This window comes from Phyllobates terribilis, unplaced genomic scaffold (genome assembly GCF_046119375.1).
Source record: "Phyllobates terribilis strain yellow unplaced genomic scaffold, ASM4611937v1 Scaffold_9__5_contigs__length_417890890, whole genome shotgun sequence".
NCBI lineage: Eukaryota > Metazoa > Chordata > Amphibia > Anura > Dendrobatidae > Phyllobates > Phyllobates terribilis.
In genome coordinates, this window is record NW_027362769.1 from 203,198,183 (window position 1) to 203,222,439 (window position 24,257).

A 24,257-nucleotide genomic window follows, 5' to 3' on the forward strand; every position below is an offset into this window, starting at 1 on the left:
GCACCCAGCGCGTGCACGGCGCGTTTCGAGGCGCGGCCGGTAGTGACGCGGGCTGCGCGCTTCCTGCATCTTATTATTGAGGCGCTCCAGCTCCGGGCTCAGGGTGGTGGCCGCAGTTTCTGCTTCTACACGGTGTCCTCTTCGGTCTCTCGTACACAGAGGAGCCCGCCGGTGCCGCTGAGGCAGGAGAGAGCTCAGCGGGTCACCCTCGCAGCCCCGTCCGGCCTCTCGCCGCCGCCCTTCATTTTTTCCTCTCTTTTCCCGCTACCGGGAGCATCGACGCGGAGCCGCCATGCAGGCCATCAAGTGTGTGGTGGTGGGCGACGGGTGAGTGCCTCTCCGGGGCCGTGGTGGGGGGAGGAGGGCTGCAGGGAGCCGGAGCTGCAGGGAGCCGAGGCCTCATCCGCCCCCTCCTGCAGGGCCCTCAGCCTGGAGATCTGTGGAGGGGCAGGGCCGGCCAGCCCCCTCCGCTACATGGATCTCCTGCGGATGTGGCACCATGGAGTGATAGGATCTGGGATCATTGCTTGTTTAACCCCTTTGGTGCCACTCACAGATCCCTATGACAGTCCTGTGAGTGGCAGCTTTGAATGTGTCTGAGAATAGCAATCTCTGCCTGGTGCCAAAGGGACCTGAGCGGCCGTGTGTAGCTGTGACATCCCAGAAGACTGGATGGAAACGCGTTGTAAGGCTCAGGTCACATCAGTTATGAAAATAGGGGCCACATTGACTATTATGGGCCAATTTTTTTTTTTTCCAAAAAGTGCTACAGTTTGCGATGGATGGGTTATTCTGACTGGAGCCAGAGCTGATGCCTGCTTTACATGTCTAGCTGTATATGGAGCAGTGCCCCCTTGTATATCATATATGGCGGCTCTGGAACCCCCAGGACTGTGACGCAGATTATGACTCTTCTCATTTCGCCGGCATTCCCCTATGTATAACGTGGGGTACATTATGTTCTGCAGGGGCGAGTGTACATCTTGTCTATGGGGGGGGGGGGTATGACCACAGACTTGTAGATCTGATTAGGTTATTAGGTGCGGATGTCACAGAGCCCAGACCCTCACCAATGTTTCTCCAGCATTCCTCAAAACATTCTTACAGGTGAACATTCCCTTTAAGTGATGGTTTAGATACACATCAATATCATTAAAAGGGTTGTCCAGTGAAAATAAGCTATCTATATGTGGTGATAACTTGTTGATCGATGGGGATCCGACTGTTAGGATTGGCACCGATTAGCAGAACTGGGAATTTTTATCCCCCATTACAGAAGAAAATGGCAGGTCGGATGTGTGACGACTGCTCCATTTAGCTCTGAGGCTTCAAGAAAAAGCCGAACGCAGCCCCATAGGGAATGAATGGAGTAGTAGTCCAGCATGCGCGCCGCCGGTGCGCTCACATCTGACGGAAGTTCTGCTGCAATTATTTTATTTTTTTTTATTAACATTGGACAGCACACACTGTGTTAGGCCACGGCCCCATTATCAGTATTCGGTCAGTGTTTTTTCTCAGGAGTGGGAGCCAAAACCAGGTGAGGAACAATCAGAGAAAAGGTATAATAGAAACAAGTCACCAATTTTGTATTTATCACCCACTCCTGGTTTTTGGCTCTGACTCCTGAGGAAAAAATACTGATAGTGAGGCCGTGGCCTTATACTTCTCATCAGATTTGAGTATTTTGTCTCAAGATCCATGATTTTCACAGATGTGTGAATGGAAAAGTGACGCTATGGGTCCAAGTGGTGTCCGATTTATTAAAAAAAAAAACTTGGACATTACACGTGGATGTGTGAATGCACCCTTACAGCAATAAGTGCCCTGTTCTGTCAGCTGGTGCTGGTGCCGGCCATTAAACCCCATCGGTCAGCAAGTTATAACCTACTTGTTTTCAATGGACAGTCCCTTTTAAACAAGCAATGGCTGGAGAAATCCAATACACCTCCAGATTTTATTCTTAATACAAGATATGTATTTTATTGTCTTTGCACAGTACACTTTAAGAGAAACAATGTCCATTCCTGGATCAGAGAGTGAATAGAAATGACCTTGCCTGCATTACTCCATGTATAGTGGAGTTGGTGTCTGTATCCTGTACATGGCTCTTTCGTGTCACTACCATAGACCTGGTAGTAATACAGCTGATAATTGGCGCTCAGCTGCAGTGATGGCAGTCAGTTCCGTCTTTCAGGTCATGGACGATGGCGGTTAACACCAATCGACTGGGATTGTCACCGTGCAGGTATTCAGTCGGCAATCAAGAAAACGCTGAGCTGTAATTCCACGCGGTCTCTATGGATAAGATAGTCCTAGTCTTCTAAGCTCTTTTTAACTCTTGTGTCCTTTTAACGCATCAGGTTATGTGGTATTATTGGGGATTGTGCTCACCGGTCCTATCCGCTGCTAAATTAGTTGTGCAACTGCGACAGATTCTCTGGCTCTTTAACCCTTTGTAATTGAAAATATGAAGTCCGCAGCATAAGGTGACCAGCTGCAGATGTGATATCCACAGCACCGCTTAATTTATGCTTAGGTTTTCATAAAACTTCATCCACAATTCCTTAAAGCCTCAATCTGACATCCGTGTTTTGTTTTTTACATGTCCTTTGGATCTGAGTCAGTTTTTACCATCATATGCAAGGAAATACAAATTGCAAAGCTTCACCTACCCATTGCGATGATACAGATGGACAACTCATGCATGGCATCCATGTGCCATGTCTTTTCAGACCCTGGACTTGTATGGATGATTTTTGATCCATGACTGTAAAATTAAAAGACGTGACTTTTTTTTTTTTTTCTTTTTGTGGGCACAGGAAGTACAAAAATACACGTGAAGAGCACCATATACTATAATGGGTATGTGTTCTAGCTGTGAGAAACGGACTTATAATCACACCCTTAGGCCTCAATCATATGTAACAGTAGTGTGCTGCAAGGGGCAAGAACCATGACAATTGAGCCTGAAATTGTGCCAAATTACCACAATAAAACCACATTCCATTTTGGTGCACTGCACATTGCTAACCAATGGAATTGGTGTCACCTCTGATTGTGGTGAATACCCCTATTTTATAAAGTTGTCTTCTGACCCCAGGACACACACTTAAACTAGGCCAAAAAGGAGCCAAATATATGACTAAACCTGATATAGCTGCAGCCAGAGAAAGGCCTGGGTATCAGTCACTTGTCAAATCCGCCTTCCCAGCTATACCTAAGGATAGGACTTATTCTGAGACTTGGCCTAGAGGATTGTGCCGTCCTTGAGAGTAATAGGATGTTTATTAGCGGCTGTCTGAGACTTGAGAAAATAAGCCTAATTCCCCCACTGTGTGGTTGGGACCTGTCGGTCTTTATAGATTTTTTTTTTTTTTTTTTTTTCCTACAGCGTTGAGGATCTTTATATTAATGTGAGCGCTGGAGCCGGTCGCTGATCTTGGCAATCTTATATTGTATAACCTAGAATTGGTTGCAGCGGTCACATCGATGTACAGCTGTAAAATAAATACATGTATATCACCGGGGCAGCCTGTTATACTCCATGTATGTTTCCAACATATATGTGCGCCATTAGGCCAAGAGCATTAACTAACCCTAGAGGATTTTTTATTTTTCCCCATTTACTGTAGTTTAATCTCTTCAATTTTTAGATAACTTCTCTAAGAAATACTGCAGGTGTTTGTTAATCTATATATGAATGTCTTGTCAAGTCTGTGTTTTTTTATAGTTATCTTCTAGGAATCACTACTCACTTTATCAGTGAATCATTAGCCCAACCATCCTAAAAAAACACTTCTTAAAGGAGTTGTTTTATTTCTTTAATACCATGCTGGACCTGATTTTTAAAAATCTGTACTCCTTCTGACCCATAGTGCTGCTTTGGTCCCTGACTATCCTTTTCCTGCAGGGGCAGCACACAGCCATTGTGTGGCTAAAATGGTTCTGCGCTGTCCATTGTGGAAGAGGAAGCAAGGAGACAGCCGGGATCCGTAGAAGAGGAAAGATTTTTCTTTTTTTTTTTTTTTTTTTTACATTGCAATATAAGCTGTCCTATATCCTGGCACTTCTGAATTAGGGTTTCTCTTACTTACTGTCAGGATGCTGGCTAAGCTAAAGGCCCCATAACGAATAGACTGAAGTCAGCCAAACCTGCCGATATCGGTGGGATCTGTAGACAGTCTAACGTGCATGTCGGCCTTCCTCTCCTGACTCATCCCTGACAGATGAAGTAATGAAAGAGAAGGATCCGGCCTGTTGGATTTCTCACAGCCGATCCTCTTGTTCTCCCTGGAGATGAGCTGTTGCCAAAGGAGTGTTATCAACAGCCCTCTCATTCAGCACAGGGGGCGCTGGACTAAACTGGGCTTTCCTTTATATGGCTGTGATATCGGATGTGAATGGGGCCTCTACATGAACATGTACTTAGTGCTAGGCTACATAAGGCAGGAGGCTCTTCTGTCTCAGTGAGAAAGCAAAGGCTATACCGGCATGCCCTATAGTTATGCAGGACAGGCAGATGTGACTTCTCATTGCCAGTATAGGAGACTGGAGCCACTGGCCATATTGATTTATCAGGCCACTGTAGATCGCTGTCAGATCTCATTAGCTCTAGTGATCCTTCTCTCATATAAAGGTGCCAATTCCATTGAATACATTCATGTTAAAAATCTTACGGAACTTGGAGCTGTCACCAAATGCACAACCCCGGCCTAAAATATACATTGTATTGGACATGAGGCAGGATGGTGTAGGTGGGCGAGCTACCAAGTAATCTTCCTACAGACACCCTGGTGTGCCAGGATGATGGTATCTGAGTTGTTTTTTTTTTTTTTTGTTGCCAGATGTAAATGATGCATTCATCGACTGTCAAATAACACGTCACACCATTACACTTTGTCATTTTTAAAGTGCACATCTGCATGTATTTTTTTTTTTTTGTAAATTCTTATGTTATTTTTATGATTCAGGCTTTTAAGTACAAATAGTTTTCTGAGAATGTATTCCTATGGAGCTGAGTGAATGGGATTTCCTGAGAACTCATTTTCTGCAGTGTAACATCTGGCAAAAGTGTGGCAGGAGAGGGACATGTGCATGTACCCCTAAGGATATCAGCAGCCCCGGCTATAGCAGGAAGAATTGCCATAGGGACACTGGGACGTTAGATGTTTTGCCTGTAACTCTGTGATATCTCAGCACGTGGAAAGGGAAATCTTATTTGGGTTTTCTAACCAGTTTATATTGGGTTTGAGCCGTATCTGATCCAGTAGATGGGATAATTCTGCACATCTATACAGACTTTATTGGTAGATAAGTCCCAGATCAATACCACATTGTAATAGATATATATTGGGGTTATTTTTATTTATATTTTTTTAGGATCAAGAACTGCATCAGAACTTTAAAATTGACCCATCTCTTGCTTAAAAAAAATCTCCCCCTTCCAGAAGCTGCCAATTAACAGCTTGGCACCTGATTTAGCAGTCTCAGACGCTGCTGAGCTGTGTCTGGCAGCATCTGGAAAGGGGGAGTGAAGGCGTGCGCCTTGCGGAGAAGACTCTGAAGAGACGCTCAGTTGCTCTGCAAACAGAGATTTCACATTCTACTCTCCAATAGTAATAAGTGTGAATATCTGAGTGATGCAACACAATACAGAAAAGAGCATATGAATCAGGGATAATTTGGGGGGATTTTTATAAGATATTTAATGTATATACAGTACAGACCAAAAGTTTGGACACACCTTCTCATTTTAAGATTTTTCTGTATTTTCATGACTATGAAAATTGCACATTCACACTGAAGACATGAAAACTATGAATTAACACGTGGAATTATATACTTAAAGTGTGAAACAACTGAAAATATGTCTTATATTCTAGGTTCTTCAAAGTAGCCACCTTTTGCTTTGATGACTGCTTTGCACACTCTTGTCATTCTCTTGATGAGCTTCAAGAGGTAGTCACCGGAAATGGTCTTCCAACAATCTTGAAGGAGTTCCCAGAGAGATGCTTAGTAGTGTTGATCGAGTATGTTCTATTAACCCTTTCGCCGAGTCTGCTCGGGCCGAGCTCCGAGTATTTACAGCTGCTAGGTGATATGTTTGAATCGCTCCCGTGTGCATGATTTGCAACGGTTTGACAGCTTTATTACATGTGAGGAATGTCTATTTCTTACACATTCCTCACATGTAATAAAGTTGTCAAACAGTTGCAAATCATGCCCACGGGAGTGATTCAAACATAACACCGAGCATACTCGGAACAGAACATACTAGCTCCACGCTAATGCTTAGCACTTGTTGGCCCTTTTGCCTTCACTCTGAGGTCCAGCTCACCCCAAACCATCTCGATTGGGTTCAGGACTGGTGACTGTGGAGGCCAGGTCATCTGGCGTAGCACCCCATCACTCTCCTCCTTAGTCAAATAGCCCTTACACAGCCTGGAGGTGTGTTTGGGGTCATTGTGCTGTTGATAAATGATTGTCCAACTAAACGCAAATCGGATGGAATAGCATGCCGCTGCAAGATGCTGTGGTAGCCATGCTGGTTCAGTATGCCTTCAATTTTGAATAAATCCCCAACAGTGTCACCAGCAAAGCACCATCACACCTCCTCCTCCATGCTTCACGGTGGGAACCAGGCATGTAGAGTCCATCCTTTCACCTTTTCTGCGTTGCACAAAGACACTGTGGTTGGAACCAAAGATCTCAAATTTGGACTCATCAGACCAAAGCACAGATTTCCACTGGTCTAATGTCCATTCCTTGTGTTCTTTAGCCCAAACAAGTCTCTTCTGCTTGTTGCCTGTCCTTAGCAGTGGTTTCCTAGCAGCTATTTTACAATGAAGGCCTGCTGCACAAAGTCTCCTCTTAACAGTTGTTGTAGAGATGTGTCTGCTGCTAGAACTCTGTGTGGCATTGACCTGGTCTCTAATCTGAGCTGCTGTTAACCTGCGAATTCTGAGGCTAGTGACTCGGATAAACTTATCCTCAGAAGCAGAGGCGACTCTTGGTCTTCCTTTTCTGGGGCGGTCCTCATGTGAGCCAGTTTCTTTGTAGTGCTTGATGGTTTTTGCAACTGCACTTGGGGACACTTTCAAAGTTTTCCCAATTTTTTTGCACTGACTGACCTTCATTTCTTAAAGTAATGATGGCCACTCGTTTTTCTTTACTTAGCTGCTTTTTTCTTGCCATAATACAAATTCTAACAGTCTATTCAGTAGGACTATCAGCTGTGTATCCACCTGACTTCTGCGCGACACAACTGATGGTCCCAACCCCATTTATAAGGCAAGAAATCCCACTTATTAAACCTTACAGGGCACACCTGTGAAGTGAAAACCATTTCCGGTGATTACCTCTTGAAGCTCATGAAGAGAATGCCAAGAGTGTGCAAAGCAGTCATCAAAGCAAAAGGTGGCTACTTTGAAGAACCTAGAATATAAGACATATTTTCAGTTTTTTCACACTTTTTTGTTAAGTATATAATTCCACATGTGTTAATTCATAGTTTTGATGCCTTCAGTGTGAATGTACAATTTTCAAAGTCATGAAAATACAGAAAAATCTTTAAATGAGAAAGTGTGTCCAAACTTTTGGTCTGTACTGATATATATATATATATTGCTTTTACAGTACCATATATATTGTAGTTCACAGTGGCCTTGAAATGATTCACGAATGATCAAAGCAAGATGTTTTATGGCTGAAGTCATCTATTTTCATCGCTTAAAGGGATTGTATCATCTTTGTTTTTCGGTAATTCATCAGTTCCCTGCCCTCTTGCGTTTATGCTTACTGGGAAAGGGAGGAGGTCGGCACATTCATGACTGACTGACCGCTTGGACCAGCAGCATCGTCGTACTGCTGGTTCTGACACTGTGCTATGTGATGTGGCAATCAGAGGCAGATTTGTTTTACTAGCATCGGAGGACTTCTGGAGCCCTGGATCAAGCGCTGGGGGCTCCAGCGATCCAGGCTTGCTTCAGAGCAGCGCTTACAAGGTCTATTGGTAAGAAGTTGTAAGCACTTTACTCCTTTGCCTAAGACAGGTAGCCTGGGCATCAAGCAGTAAACGATGAAATAAAAAAAATCACACTGTTCTTGAATGGAGAGAAATTTTAGTGACCAGTAAATTGCCAAGTATTTGTATTCCATGCAACTATATTATATTCTTTAAAGGGGTTGTCCACTACTTGGGCAACCTCTTCTTAAATGCATTATCCAGTGTAAAATAAAAAGATACTCCAGCAATGTCAGTACCAGGTCTCCCAGGGCTCTCGTGACGTTATGCAACACGAGTACTGCAGCCCATTAGCAGCCGCCGATGGACTGCTTCACTCACACTTATTTCAGACGACCCTCATTCATCTTGGGAAGGGGTGAGCACTGCAGACCAATAATGTCCGCTGATCGCTGCAATGTTCATGTGGCACAACAATGCCATGCCGGTACGGGAGGTGAGTATCTTATCTTTTACATTAGAGAATACATTATTTAAGGTGTTGTCTGAGTAGTGGACAATTCCTTTAATAATGGAGCTGGTCTGAAATGACTGCACAGATGGGAAACATGCGGTTTCTAAACATGATGGACATTTTGTAATGGTGTTAGGTATGATAACCCAAACCATTGTCATCCACCTGTGAGTGTAGCTTAGGGTAAAATACAGTATATTATGGCTAGTTTAAGCAGTTGGTATCTGCTGGGCATATTGGTAAATCACATGCTGTAAACTGGCCTTTTGTGTAAGTATACTGTCCATTGTTTTCCTTCAGGTCTCATTAACCTGTATGTTTTTCATATTGCAGAGCTGTTGGTAAGACTTGTTTGCTCATCAGTTACACTACAAATGCATTCCCAGGAGAATACATCCCAACTGTGTAAGTATCATGGCCCAATGTTGTTCTCACAAACTTTTATTAATTTTTTTTTTTCTCTCAAAGTAGATCTAGATGTTGTCAAACGCAATAAATGGCTACAGTTAGTGGAGGTGCAAATCAATTTGCAGGGCCCTTTCCAGCACCCAGGTTGGTAATATTTGGCTGTAGGACAGATGCACTTACTGGCATCTGCGGCTCTTGATTATCTGGCCAAGCAAGACATTACCATTGCAGTGTGATGGTTCACCAAGCCAAAAGGAAAGTCATGGTTCTCAAGGCACCCCCCCATCCAGTGGACACGCATTGATATGGTAGCTGGACTGGGTCCTACCAATTAATTTGCACCACTTTAGCAAGGGCTGTGTGTTGACAGGGCAGCTGTGACATGCAGTTTCTGTCACTTATATAAAGTGAATAGAAACTACAAAAACGTTATCACACACTGCGCTGTTTCCATAATGCCGCCTCTGGACATTAATAGACAGGTACACCCCCTGTAGATGTTGGTCACTGATCCAGTTGTATTGTGTAAGTTGGTGGTCTCCTGCTGTTGTAAAAATGTATTTCCCTGGCCCCATATCTGATAAACAGTGTTGCTTTGTAAACCCCAAGGTTGGTCTCTCCTAACTATTTTGAAAGTTAAACAACTCTACATCGTATATATTATACCACAGCCAGAATGCATAGAGATCACTCCCAGATGTATGCTAGGAGTGGCTGCTTCTTTTTTTTTTTTTTTTTTCCTTCTTCCTTCCACCTCCTGTGATGTTGCCCATTTGGTTAGTTTTTTACATGGCAGGACCTTCCTTTTCTTGACCCTGAGCAATATCTGGTGACATCAGACAATGTTTCTAATCAAATCCTTATTCACTGCTAAGTGTGTGACTAAAGATTGGTTGGTTGTCTCACAGAACACTCACCACTTCTGAATGGAAATCGGCAGTGAGTCTTTACCTTGCTGTTAAGAATATTTATATACCATCATAAGGCTGTGTGCCCACGATGCGGTTTTTTAAGCGTTTCCCCAGCAGCAAAAACGCTGCAGAAACGCTTAAACGCATGGTAGAAGGCCTGCCATGTTCCCCAATGATAATCCGCATGTGCTGTGCACATGCTGCGGAAATTTCCGCTGCGGATTATCATTGCGGAAAAAAGCGCAGCACTACCAATTTTGCGGAAGTGCTGCGTTTTCGCCTCCATTGACTTGCATTAGAATGCATGGAATCCGCTTCACTAGATAAGCACATGTGGAATACATGCGTTTAATGTGCGGATGGTACCCAGGTCTAGAGGAGAGGAGACTTCCCTCCGGACCCGGTTCGCGATAGACTGGAGGACCTGCGCTGACGTCATAGTCATGTGACAGTTCACGCGATGCTGACGTCGGCAGGTCGTTCAGTGTACCTCGATCTGCCGGGGGCCATCGGAAGGTAAGTATATATATATATATATATTTTTTTTTTTAACCATTCTTTGGAGTCACACTATATAAACCCATGCCGTTTGCATGGCTTTATATAGTCTGACCAAATTGTCAAGCACTTTTCAAGTGATGCTAAAATCACTTGGAAAGCGCTTGACAACCGCATGCGGAAATGCAAGTGAAGAACGCTCCATTTCCGCATCGTGGGCCCATGTTTTAGTACACTTAAACTCTGGGCTACATGGGCTGAGTCCATCCTGTCTGCCTTTCCTTCGGAAAGTCGCTCTTCCTTGGGTTCCCCTGACTCTCTTAAACCACAGGACACAAACCCCACTAAAAACTTGTATTTTTTTTTTTTTTTAAGCAATGCATTAAAAGATCAGGAAAAACAAAAATGGCACCAACAATTTTTTAAATGGGCAGAATCTGGTTTATATACTTCAAAATGTAAGAGAAGGGATTCAGTATGTGCATAACCCCAATCTCTGCAAGGTAGCAGCTCCTGTCACACTGACACATGAACATAAACGGTGTCATACACTGACACCTGAGGTGCTAAATGTGCAAGTAATCCTAATAAAAATGATTGCCTTCACCTCACACCTGCAGTGACCTATAGGAGGTGTGGATCTCTGGGTGATCGCTTGGTCCATTTCCACCAAAACCATTTGGTACCTGGTTGGACTGTAAGGCTACTGATGCCTTTAGATTCGGATCCTTTAAACTGTCATTATAGAAACCTTAAGGTCGTTCTTAAAAATGTACGTTTTTAGTGGGGATTTTGTCCTTTGGTCCCCCATTGATAACCATTAATATACTTTTTGCTAGTGTGTGTTTTTTTTTTTTTTTTTTTTTTTTTTTGTTTGTTGTTGTTGTTGTTGTTATCCCCCTGACCCTACTTATAATTACACAGTAGAAGCACTTGAGGTTTTTTCTTTTCCTTGTGGTATTGTTGGATTTGTTTGTACTTGCTTGCTGCTCAATGTACGCACTCACTGTACAAATACTTCTGTGTACTGCATACGTTGCGTGGATACTTTTTAGTATCTTATTACTATACTGGGCCATCTTTAGTGATATCTATTTTTGTAAGTTTGCCCATTGACAAAGACATGAACAGTCTATAATTTTAAGGGTCGGTTAATTTTAACATTGAGAAATAGAATATCCAAGCAAAAAAAAAAAAAATCAAGAAAATCACATTATATAAATTAGATACATTTATTAGCATTTTGCAGTGAGAAATAAGTATTTGATCCCTCTGGCAAACAACACTTATCTCTTCTTTGCAGATTATCTCTAAATCATTAAGATTTTGAGGGTGTCGCTTGGCAACTCGGAGCTTCAACTACCTCCATAAGTTTTCTATGGTATTAAGGTCTGGAGACTGGCTAGGCCACTCCATGACCTTACTGTGCTTCTTTTTGAGCCACTCCTTTGTTGCCTTGGCTGTATGTTTTGGGTCATTTTCATGCTGGAAGACCCAGCCACGACCCATCTTCAATGCTCTTACTGAGGGAAGGAGGTTGTTGGCCAAAATCGGGCAATACATGACCCCATCCATCCTCCCAGTATGGTGCAGTCGTCATGTCCCCTTTGCAGAAAAGCACCTCCAAAGTATGATTCCCCCACCATGCTTCACGGTTGGGATGATGTTCTTAGAGTTGTACTCATCCTTCTTCTTCCTCCAAACACGGCGAGTTGAGTTAATGCCAAAGAGCTCAATTTTTGTCTCCTCTAACCACAGCACCTTCTCCCAATAACTCACAGAATCATCCAGGTGTTCATTGGCAAACTTCAGATGGGCCTGCACATGTGCCTTCTTGAGCAGGGGGACCTTGCGGGCACTGCAGGATTTTAAACCTTTAAGGCATAATGTGTTACCAATGGTTTTCTTGGTGACTATGGTCCCAACTGCCTTGAGACCATTAACAAGTTCCCCTCGTGTAGTTTTAGGCTGATCTCTCACTTTCCTCATGATCAAGGATACCCCACGAGGTGAGATTTTGCATGGTGCCCCAGATCGATGTCGATTGACAGTCATTTTGTATTTCTTCCATTTTCTAACTATTGCACCTATAGTTGTCTCCTTCTCACCCGGCGTCTTACTTATGGTTTTGTAGCCCATTCCAGCTTTGTGCAGGTCTATGATCTCGTCCCTGACATCCTTAGAAAGCTCTTTGGTCTTGCCCATGTTGTAGAGGTTAGAGTCTGACTGAGTCTGTGGACAAGAGTCTTTTATACAGGTGACTATGTAAGACAGCTGTCTTTAATGCAGGTAACGAGTTTATTAGGTCTGGTCTGTAGGGGATCAAATACATTTATTTGCATTTTGCAGTGAGAAATAAGTATCTAATTTATACAATGTGATTTTTCTTGATTTTTTTGGGGGGGGATATTCTATCTCTCAATGTTAAAATTAACCTATCCTTAAAATTATAGACTGTTCATGTCTGTCAGTGGGCAACCTTACAAAAACAGCAAGGGATCAAATACTTATTTCCCCCACCATACATACATGCAGGAAAACAACTCTGCAGCAATGAACACCACTGTGGTATCTTTGTGGAAAATGTGTAAGTTTTACTCTACGCTCTACAAAGGGTCGTGTGCCCTGCCATCCACGGCATGCATTTACATATTGCGGATTTTAAATCCACTGTGTGTATAAGGTTTTCTTGAAAGCTCATTCCCACTGCTGCTACACAGAGGATTTCCACCCACAGATCCGCAGTGGAACATACTCTAAATCTGTTAGTTTTAGTCGTGAGCGTGAACACTTTAACCTTAGAATTTTTTTCTTTATTATCCACTGATACTCAGATTTGACAACTACTCTGCCAATGTCATGGTGGATGGAAAACCAGTGAATTTAGGATTGTGGGATACTGCTGGACAAGAAGATTATGATAGGCTGCGTCCGCTGTCTTACCCACAGACGGTAAGTATCTGTTTATTTGTTACTGGGCCATTACTGTCTTGCATATGAAGCCTGAACGCTTCCTGGCGATTCAAGACTCCTCCTGAGTAATTGTCGCTTTGAGCTAAGGTTTCTTGCATGCAGCGATCAGATGTGGTGGAGGGGTAAAGCCATTTTGCTCGCTTGGTTTAGTCTTCGTAGAACATATTTGCCAGTGTTACTTCTTGGCGCGATAGTGATCGCTCAGACCTGTGCATTGGCTGCATATAGAAGCAATGTGCTAGTAAAATCCTCCGATGCCGTGCCTAAAACCTTGAAAAGGACAGGTCTGGTCTCCTGACATGTCGGCTTTTGAAAAAAGTATTCCCAATAAAATAACAATTTTGCAGCAACTTTTCCTAAAACTGTGTTGTGCTGTTCCTCTGTTATTCCCCTGGGAAATGTAGTAACACGACTGCTGCTATTCCTCTTGCCAATGGGACAAGTCTTGCCGGCTCGCTCTATTGACACGAGGAAAGCGGTCATTGTATATTATCCCTGTATTGTCAAGACTAGTGTTACTACATGGCGCTTTAAGAAAAGTTTCTGCTGAATTATTTTTTTTTATTTCCCCTTCTTTTAAAACAAGTATTTTTAAATGTATGGTATTGGGCTGGATGGGTTTACCTTCCCGGTGGCTGTCTGTATGGTGGGTGCATATCTAGGTCAACAGCATTTGTTTTACACCCCAGTGGGCCTCTAAGACTTTATTTGGGAAGAGAGATGGCTTCCTGTATGATGATTGTATGGTAGGGTGTTGGTAAAATGCACCAAAACATTTATTCCCCAATGCCCAGACCAATCTATAATTTGCCCCAATAGTTGCAATCTTAGTTTTTCTTTTATGAATTTGCTAAAACTATAAAGCAGAATTTTCTGCTTCCATCTGTCTTTCTACTTTGCCTTCATCTCTGTGTAAGACCAGTTTTAGGCCGCATTGCACAAGACGTGGGCGGTAATTTCCCCCATCACAGGAGGGAGGCGAGCGTCCATAAAGCGCTAAACTCTGCTTTTGAATCTGAATATTTTTTGTTAGGCTATAAGCCCGAGCCCCAAAGCTGCCAATGTTTCGGTGAGTTAATAAAAACCTGCAGCTAATGGAGCGGTCTGCCACGTCTGTCATGTCCGCCACCTTCTCTGGGTGTAGGCTGCGATCTGCGGAAAGTGTCGCCTTGCTTGCAGAGCACAATTAATGCTTTTTATGTACCTGTTGATCTACAATCTAAAACCACCTTGACTGGGAAATAAAGAGGAAGAATTAATTTCATTTTCATGTTCTTCTTATGTTTTCAATGTGGTTTGCACTTCCCTGATTCTAAATTGAAAGCACACTTTCCCCTTCCAAGTAATATTTGCTTTTCTGATCTTTTTGCAGAGTCTCTAATAAGTTCCATGTCTGATTTTTGTATGTTTAATGAACGCTATTAACATTATTGTCTTTTCCTTGTTTTCTAGGACGTATTTCTAATTTGCTTCTCACTCGTGAGCCCGGCTTCCTTTGAAAATGTTCGTGCTAAGGTAAACGCACATTTCCACTGGGGGAGGTTTGCTACAGTTGCAGGAATGTGGGGATGTTTATAGGCTGCCAGGTCGGAGAGTTTTTGCTCTGGGGGTGAGAAGTTCAGCGTCTGGTGGAATGAATCCACGTCAATGAAGCGCTGCTGTAAAGGGGGGGACGCACTGGAGCCAGGGGCTCTGGTGTTTGGATGGAGGAGTCCTGACTTCTGTCATGGTGTTAGTGTTAAGCTGCCTCATTGTTTGGAGGGTTTATTAGTGCAGACATAACACAGATCTAAACGACTGACGATGCCGCTGCTCATTTTATGTACCCTGTTTTTCTTGCATAGTGGTACCCGGAGGTCCGACACCATTGTCCTAACACTCCCATTATCCTTGTGGGCACAAAACTTGATCTGAGAGACGATAAAGACACAATCGAGAAGCTGAAGGAGAAGAAGCTTACACCTATTACCTATCCTCAGGGACTTGCCATGGCTAAAGAGATCGGTATGCAACAGTATTTGAACACTACGTTAATGGTGAAAAATATCTGCATAAACTAGATCTGAATAAAGATCACACCGGCAGGAATAGCCGGTTCTTCAGCATCGTAGTTCACTATCCTTTTATGTAAAAACTCCCAGCAGGGGAAAAACCTGCATACAGGATTGTCAGACAGAAGCACGTCATAATACAATCATGTGTATGCAAGTTAAAGTGTCATGGTAATTTATTATACACGGTGGGAGCCTCAGAAATAATGAACGGGGACATCTACACCGGAGTTTGTTAGCAAAATCTACCACAAGACAAGCTCCCGCATGTAAATTGCTCCATGTCAATAAACAAGATTACTATTAACACTAGGAAAGCAAACCTGGGTGCAAGAACAAAGGCAAGAATTGATAATGTTTAAATGTGTAGGAAAAAAAAAAACATAATGGGAATAAGATGAGTGGTGGATGCACAAAATATACAAGCAATGAGCACAAAGAGTGAACAAAATACCTTTCAAGATCTAAATGAATAATGCATTATCGGGAGAGGTTGCAGTAATTAAACTAATAGAAAAATTAACCCAGATGGAATTAGACTTAATCGCCAAGTGAGAACATATTCCTGTAATTCACAAGTGGGAATGGAGTCCCCGAAAGTGTATCTAAACTTGTCAAAAGTTTGATAAACTCTTGACTGATATCTTAACTGACAGTGCAGAAGGTGAGCTCTGCTCTTTTCTAGACTGAGGAACCAGACAGCTGATATGTGCTGCTTAAACCATGTGCAACATGTCTCAGCCAGGTATGTTTGACTTTGATACACTGCAGCATTTCAGAGAGAACACTTTAAGGCTGTGTGCCCACTATGCGTTTTCCAAGCGTTTATGCTGTGGAATTTCTGCAGCATAAACGCTTGGTAATCCGCACCCCATGGTCCCCAATGACAAGCCGCAATGTCAATGCCCATGCTGTGGATTTTTCCGCAGCGTCTATGCTGCGCTCAAAGATCCGCAGCATGTCCATTAATTTTGCGGACACGCAGCGTAATCGCCGCCATTGACTTGCATTGAAACGCATATTATCCGTGTCCGTACATTTGTACACACGGATAATATGCGTTTCTATGTGCGGATGGTACCCAGGTCTGGAGGAGAGGAGACTCTCATCCAGACCTGGGTACCATAGAAACTAAAAAAAAAGAATTTAAAATAAAAAATAAAGTTTATACTCACCTTCCGATGTCCTCCCTGCGTTTTTTCCGCTGCGTCCGGTCTATTGTAATGCTCGCGCTGTTGTGAAGGACCTGCCATGATGTCACTGAGTCATGTGACCCGTCACATGACTCAATGATGTCACCGCAGGTCCTTCACAACAGCGTGAGCCGCCCAACACACCGGACGCAGCGGAGATAACACCGGGAAGACATCGGAAGGTGAGTATAAACTTTATTTTATTTTTTACCATTCTTATTCTTTTCTTTTTTCTTTTTTTTTAACTAACTTTGTCACACTACTATAAATCCATGCCGGTTGCATGGATTTATATAGTGTGAACAAGCTGTCAAGCACTTTTCCAAATGATGCTAAAATCGCTTGGAAAGCGCTTGATAACCTGCATGCAGAAATGCATGTGAAGAACGCTTCACAAACGCTTCTACCTGGCGGGAAAAACGCATGCGTTTTTCCTGCCAGGGAGAAGCGTAAAAAATATGCAGCATTTCTGCATCGTGGGCACATAGCCTAAAAGCTGCCAGGACTGAGCTGCACTTGAGACTTCTCCCCATCGGCTGCCAATGACTGACTGGGCTTTGTCTATATATGCACGCAGGGGAACTGTCATTCAAGGGGGACATGCGGCGAAAATCTGCCATGGACCTACCTGTCTGACTAGTCTCCCATACGACTTGGTTGTCAAACTGCTTTTAAAGTTTAATTTTTCTCAAACTCCGCAGTGCTTCAAAGCCAAACATACGTGGCTGAAATCATGCAGCTAGTAATCGGGCAGCATGTGTCAGCTGTCAAGTTCTGTTTAAAGGGAATCTGTCAGCAGGTATTTGATATGTATTCTGAAGACAGAAGGAGATAGAGGCTGAAACACAGATTTCAGGGACGTGTCACTAACTGAAGGATTTATCACTAATTAATAAAATATTAACCTGGACTAGTCCAGCGACACACCCTCCTGTGATAAGCATCTCGCTGTCTATGGGCTTTGTACATAGTGAGGCTGGTGTGGGTGGGGTTAGCTGTGGTGTGGGTGGAGTTAGCTTTCTCAGCTTTGCTTCGTTCTAAATCTAAAAGCTCTGTCAGAACGGCTGCACCCAGTAAACTAAGTGATATATTGTTAGATTCAGCTTCTTTGCCTACATTATGCTGCTGATAGGCTCTTAAAAGGGAATCTATCTTATAGGGGTTGTCCTGCAATGAAAAGTTATCACCTATCCACATTGATTAGCAGAATGTGGCACTTTTACCCCCATTAGTATGGAGCGGCAGTGCACATGTTTGACCACTGCTCCTTTCATTCCCTATGGGAACGCTGTGCTTGGCTTTTTTTCAGGAGCCACATAGAGAATGACTGCCCGACTACCACTGCTGTTTGTAATGGGAATAAAACTCCCCGTTCAGCCTCTCGGTGCTAGTCCCAGATGTTGGACCTCTTCAAATTCGTTTGCTCAACTCTTACTGAGGGGTGTAATGCGTCATAAGACATTCGTAGTGATCTTTGTCATGAGAAAATGAAGACAAGGCAGAGTGAGGGCGTTCTTCATCTACCGCCAGTGGTAGGGCTGGTAGCGTTCTCTCCACTTTACATGTCTTGGTTACACAAAGGTTTACCTTAAAATTTTTATTGAGCTGCAGCGGTTGATCCCAGAGCTTCTTAAAGGAGGCCTGTCCACTTCTATATTCTGTAAGATCTGTTTCTGCTTTCTATAAAACAAGGTCCATGTGCAGGAAATAAGTGTTTGGCTTTCTTCCACAGGTGCGGTGAAATACTTGGAATGCTCAGCACTTACACAAAGAGGACTGAAGACTGTGTTTGACGAAGCAATACGAGCAGTTCTCTGCCCACCCCCAGTGAAGAAGAGGAAGAGAAAATGTCTGCTTTTGTAATCCTCGCTCTCCTCACCCAACCCTGGTCCTAGACTCCAACAATGCCAACTCCCCCCAGCCCTATTTGTAATACTTCATTCTCTGCCTATAATCTTGAATCTACAGAATATTACATTCATTTCCTCCCACATGTGACATGCATCTTTTTTCCAGATTCTACTAATCCCCCTTCCCTAAAGGACAGATTAATCTATTTAGCCTTATTTCCTTTCTGAAAACGGTTTTTCCTTTTATTTTTTGTTTCTTCCTCTTATTAATTGTTGCCAAAATGCCCACTTACCGGTTCCATATTTTTGTGCTACGATCATGAGCCATTAAATACTCTATATAATATAAAGACATGACTTTTTACTCCGATACGACTTCTGACTACAGAGGAAGCAACTGTAGCGATACGAGTTGATACTGTTCACACGTTGACAGGAGGCGAGGGCCTTACTGCTTATATTAAAAAGAAATACTTTATTAATCTTAAGTCACTGTATTGCATTGTAAATCAGAATGGTTATTTAGGAATGTTAGAGATATTATGTATCTTTTTACTGCTTGGGTTACAAATAAAATTTTGGTTAAAGGGTACTAATCTGCTCTTTTGGACATAAAAACATAAATAAAAATAAGACTGCAATGTAAAATAGGTTTCAGGGTTTTACTAGTAAACTGAAGCAACAGTATTTAAAGGTGACACTACCGCTTTGAAAATGGGTAAAAAAAAATTTACTGACGTGTTATGGATGCAGTAGGAAGGGTTACTATAGGGTGAGTGCTTCACCAGCTGACTCCCCACTTCATAGGGCATTGAATCCCCCACCTTGGTGTAGGTGGGCAGAGCACATATATAACGAGGAGTGCACCGTGGTATTTCGTGGGTGTAGTACCCAGTGCCGGGCGTCCTTGCAGTATAGAACGGTCATTCCCACAGATTCTGAGTTGTACATGCTTTCCATGTTATCTTGCTCGTAAAGTATCTTGTATTCTAATATCTGATTATTGTAACTTGCCTTTTTTTGTAGTTTATGAAAGTTATACTCAATACTGATACTTTTTTTTCTTGTTAATTTTGCTTAACGGTGTGCTCTTAATGGTTTTCTTATAACACTAGGTGTACAAATCATGTGAAACTGCTAAACCAGTGTAGACCTTACGTTGGCGACTCTCTGAAGCTGCCATACGGATGCAGTAATTTTTACTAATTTTTCTTTTAGTGTCATCTTTTTTACGTTGTAACTTTTTTTTTTTTTTTTTTTTTATTAAGCATTGCCTTGAAACGGTTCTGCTCTTTAGGGGGTCTGTGAGGTCTTATAATTATAGGGCAAGTATTAATGACATGGTGCGCATCCCTTAAACCAAACACCATTAGAAATGACAAATGATTCAACCTTTCTACAACACGAACAAATTCAAAGCGCATTTCAGCAATGTTGCAAAAAAAAAAAAAAACGAAAAGGAAAAAAAAATTGTGAACAGTGTTTTTACATTGATCTTTTTGCTAATGCAATTTAGTGTTTTACATGCATGTTTGAATTAATAAATCCTTAAACTACAAAAACTGGTGCACGGCTCTTCATTTATGATCTTGTGTTAATTGATTTTTCTTTCTGTTTTCTAAATTGACATACTAAGTAAAAATATATATTTAAAAGTATACATGGAGTAGACGGAATACATGGAGGACTTTTGTCAAGGTTAAGCTTCAGGATCACACCGCCCCTGGCTTCCTGCTCTACCCAGGGGTGGTGCGCTCCTGAAGAGCTCTCCCAGGCTGTTAGCAGAGGCAGCTTTGTCTCCGCTGCACGGCAGAGAAGCGGAAGGGGAATGATGCTGTTCGTTTCGGAGCCGCGCAAGCAGGCTGTAAAGCATCGAGCCTGTTCATGCCTTTTGCTCCTTGCCTAGGTGTAATCCGTCACGCTGGGACTGCATGGTATACACGACAATGAGCTGTATACTAACAAGTTTTTTTTTTTTTTTTAAACTTTAATCTTCACTTTTTTAAAGGGTTAAATTGAGAATTTTTTTAATTTTTTTTTTTTTACATGGTTTTTGGAATTTTACTCTTATGAACTTGGGGCAACACGATTAAAGGTAATCTGGCACCACATTTGGCCTATCTAAACTATTAATATGAGCATACAGGTTGCTGCTGAAAAGTCATCCCTGTATGCCTCATATGAGATGTCTTGTTGATAAATGATCTTATCACTTTATATTAATGACCTCCAGGCTCTGGGAAGGATGTTGCCTGGAAGATAACTGCCTCCAGAGCTTATTTTACAGGCGACAGTGAAAATTGTCACACTTCTCCACCTCTCTAAAGACCAAGAGCAGTGTTGGATTGCGTCACTGTTGTCTCCCTGGTCCATCCGGCAGGACCCTATCCCCCTAACGCATCAAGAGTGTTCAGGGCATCTGCACTGAGACAAGCGCACTGGTTATCGCCATCACCTCCCCGCCCGCTCGTCCACCAGAGCCAGATGTGCACGGTGGAAAGACAGCTAGCCACAGACCTGATGACAGCCCGAAGATCTGCGTCCAGCCACTCTTTGGTTTGACCCATGTCCGGATCTTCAGGACAGATATCTCAGTCCAGGCAGTGAGGGGGCTCCTTTTAATAAATTAACGTCTAATCCCTAGACATGTGGGAACTAATACAGGTCCCCCCTTCACATGTAATAAGCAATCTCCGTTCATAAAGGGCAAAATAACATTAATATCGCGCCTACTCACCCTCTCCTCCACTGCCATCACCTACAGTTTAGTCCCCAGCTCCATTCCAGGCCTTCTCCAGAGGCCAGGCCACATCCCCTTCAGCCCAGCCACACACACCGCTCCCGACCAATCAGGATCTCTGGCTGCTTTTTTCCCAGCACCACCTCCTCCAGCGAGCGGGAAATCTTGGCGCATTTTGCTGGCTCTACTGCTCCTATTAGTCACCGTCTCCATCTACTGGCTCAGGTGTTGCAGCAACCGCTCTCCTCTGCACAGCATCATGTGTTGCAGCTCCGGTCCCCGCATCACGATCCCCTCCACACAACACCGACTCAGCGCCACAGGATCCAGGGACTGAGTAAGCTCTGCCACTGAGGGGGACAGCTCTCTTCCCAGCATCTCTCACTTTGGCACACAGTAGCTGACCTCACCAAGGTTTCCCAGACCTTGGTTTTGATCTTATAACGACTGCCCAGCCCTGCCTCTAACACAGGACCCCCTATCACTCCCCTCGGTGTTCCAGACCCTGGGGCCCCTCAATCCCAAGAGGTTACACCACGCAGGTGGTCCAGGGGTTCTAAAAAGAGTGCCCGCTCTAATTCGTCATCTAGATCCGCATCATCCCCTCAATCCTCCAGGATCCCATATCTCTCCTCCGCTGCTCCAGCTCTGCAGGAGTCAGAACACCAATTTGAGTCAGATTCTGATCAAGACTCCGAACAGATCTCCAAACCCAAACTACAGGACATGATAGTCTGATTTGTAGTCGTCAATCAGACCCTTAACATAGAGGATCCAGAAACATCTTCCTCTGAGCAGACTGTATCATTCAGAAAGACTAAGTGTCCTCCCAGAACCTTCGCCAATCACAAGGAATTCACCTGAATCTTGACTAAGGAATGGGAACATCCAGACAAGCGTTTCCAGAAACTAAAGCGCATGGGCGTCTTGTATCCTTTTACATCTGATCTGCTTCAAAAATGTGCAGTGTCTCCCTCAGTGGACACCCCGGTCTCTCGCTCTCCACTAGCCCTATTCTTTCTCTCTTTGATGCAACCTCCTTAAAGGAGCCCTCGCCAAATCAGCCTTGGAGTCTGTGTGCTCGGCCCTCTGCCCGTCCTTTCCAGCGACATGGGCCCCTAGGGTTTTCACTAAGATAATGGCCACAGTTATGGCCATTCTTCGGTGCAGAGGCATCCACATCACCCCTTATTTAGACGACCACCTCATCAAGGCTGCGTCCTCCTCAACATATCACGAGAGTCTACAGATCACTCTGGACTCCCTCTCCCATTTAGGCTGGATTATCAACATCCCGAAGTCAACTCTGAAACTTCGATCCCGGTCCAACGTCTTGTTTTTCTGAGAATGCTCTTTGGGCATAAAAACCTCTTGATTGCGTGGTGTCAAAGTAAAACGATCTGTTCTACCTCGCGGGATTCTCTCCCTCAGAGGCACATCTCCTCATTTGCTCCGTTTCTGTATTAGCATCCTAGGCAGGATGATAACATCAATGGAAGCAGTTTCATATGCGTCCCCTTCAACTTTTTCTACTATCAAGATGGGACAGGTCGACTTACTCCATAGATCGACTAATCACTCTCCCTCCTCGAATAAAGAAGTCTGAATAAAGAATAGTGGACTCAATCTCCCCTAGTCTATCGCGGGAGATCTTTTCTACCACCTCATTGGAAGATCATTACAACAGATGCGAGTCTTCTTGATTGGGGAGCAGTTTTTCAGAACTTAACAGTCCAGGGCCCACGGACCGCCCAGGAATAGTCTCTTCCCAACAACATTCTGGAGTTCAGGGCAATCTTTCTTGCTCTACTTCACTGGCAGGATCTTCTCAACCATCTTATTTGGGTCAAAACTGAAATCCATGCCATGGCGGTGGCATACATAAACCACCAAGGAGGAACCCAAATTCGAGCAGTATTGGCAGAAGTCATGCGACTTCTGTTTATGAGCCAAGCAGAACATGCTGATGATCTCGGCAGTACACATCCCAGGAGTGGAGAACTGGGCGGCCGACTTTCTCAGTTGGGAGGGTATCACCACTGGTGACTGGTCCCTGAACCAAGCAGTCTTCCACAAGATTTGTCTCCGATGGGGGACTCCTGATGGCGTAAAGACTGAATCACAAGGTTCCGCTCCAGATCACGTGACCTGTTGGCAATCGGCACCGACGCCTTGGTAATTCCTTGGTCTCAGTTCTCTCTACCGTACCAGTTCCCTCCCTTGCCACTGATCCCCTGGGCTCAAGACTGGCCAAGAAGACCCTATTACGTAGAAGTAATCAACCTCGTGGACACTCCACGGAAACTCCCAGACCTTCTCTCGCAGGGCCGTCTTTTACACCTGATTTCTCAGTCGCTCAATTTAACGGCATGGCTGTTGAGACTGCAGTTCTAAAATCCGCCGGTTTCTCCGATCAGGTTGTTCAGACCATGATCAGAGCTAGGAAGCTGCCTTCCTCTTGCATTTACCTCCAGATGTGGAAAGCCTTTTTTTTTTTTTGTGCAAAACTAATCAGACCTACCTGATGGTCTTTCATCTGCCTTATATTTTGTCCTTCCTACCATCAGGCCTCTCAAGGGCCAGGTGTCTGCTCTATCCATCCTTTTTTAAAAGAATCTAGCTCTTGCCAGCAGATCAAGACCTTCCTGTAGGAGTTGCGTACTCCTTTTTCCCGTACCGGCCTCCGGTAGAACCTTGGGACCTCAATCTAGTGCTCGATGTTCTTCAAGAGTCACCATTTCAACCTCTACGAGAAATTTTTGTTTCACTCCTTTTCTGGAAAGTTGCCTTCCTGGTTGCCATCACGTCTATCAGACGATTTTCCGAACTTGTATCTCTTGTCGTTCCCCTTATCTAGTGTTCCACCAGGAGAAGGTAGTGTTATGTCCAATACCATCCTTTCTTCCTAAGGTGGTTTCTGCATTTCACCTTAATGTGAGGATATTGTTCTTCCCTCCTTTTGTCCATCCACTTCTCATCCTCTAGAGCAGTCTCTAAATAAACTGGACCTGGTAAGAGTCCTCTGTTTATACCTCTCCAGGGCAGCACCCATCAGATGTGCAGATTCGCTGTTCATAACTCCCAAAGATCCTTGAAAAGGTTTGGCTGCTTCCAAATCTACCATTGCCCGCTGGATTCGTTCTACCATTCTAACTA

General features: G+C 43.6%; 1 protein-coding gene across 2 annotated transcripts; it reads left to right on the forward strand.

The window, feature by feature from the left end:
* On the forward strand, window positions 1-18,711 carry LOC141161986 (ras-related C3 botulinum toxin substrate 1). 2 transcript variants are annotated; one of them, XM_073647580.1, is made up of 7 exons: window positions 1-327; window positions 8,811-8,882; window positions 13,129-13,246; window positions 14,301-14,336; window positions 14,720-14,782; window positions 15,112-15,271; window positions 18,244-18,711. In XM_073647580.1, the coding sequence occupies exons 1-7, from the start codon at window positions 293-295 to the stop codon at window positions 18,372-18,374; spliced, it is 615 nt and encodes a 204-aa protein (XP_073503681.1). In that variant the 5' UTR covers window positions 1-292; the 3' UTR covers window positions 18,375-18,711. The 2 variants fall into 2 exon arrangements, with proteins under 2 accessions (XP_073503681.1, XP_073503682.1); XM_073647581.1 differs by lacking the exon at window positions 14,301-14,336 and having other exon boundaries at window positions 3-327.
* The last annotated feature ends 5,546 nt before the right edge of the window (window positions 18,712-24,257 follow it).

Excerpts from the sequence above, each read along its gene's own strand:
- LOC141161986 (XM_073647580.1), top strand. The coding sequence starts at position 293 with ATGCAGGCCATCAAGTGTGTGGTGGTGGGCGACGG. Across the intron at positions 328-8,810 it reads TGTGTGGTGGTGGGCGACGG|AGCTGTTGGTAAGACTTGTT; the intron begins GTGAGTGCCTCT and ends TTCATATTGCAG. Across the intron at positions 8,883-13,128 it reads GGAGAATACATCCCAACTGT|ATTTGACAACTACTCTGCCA; the intron begins GTAAGTATCATG and ends ACTGATACTCAG.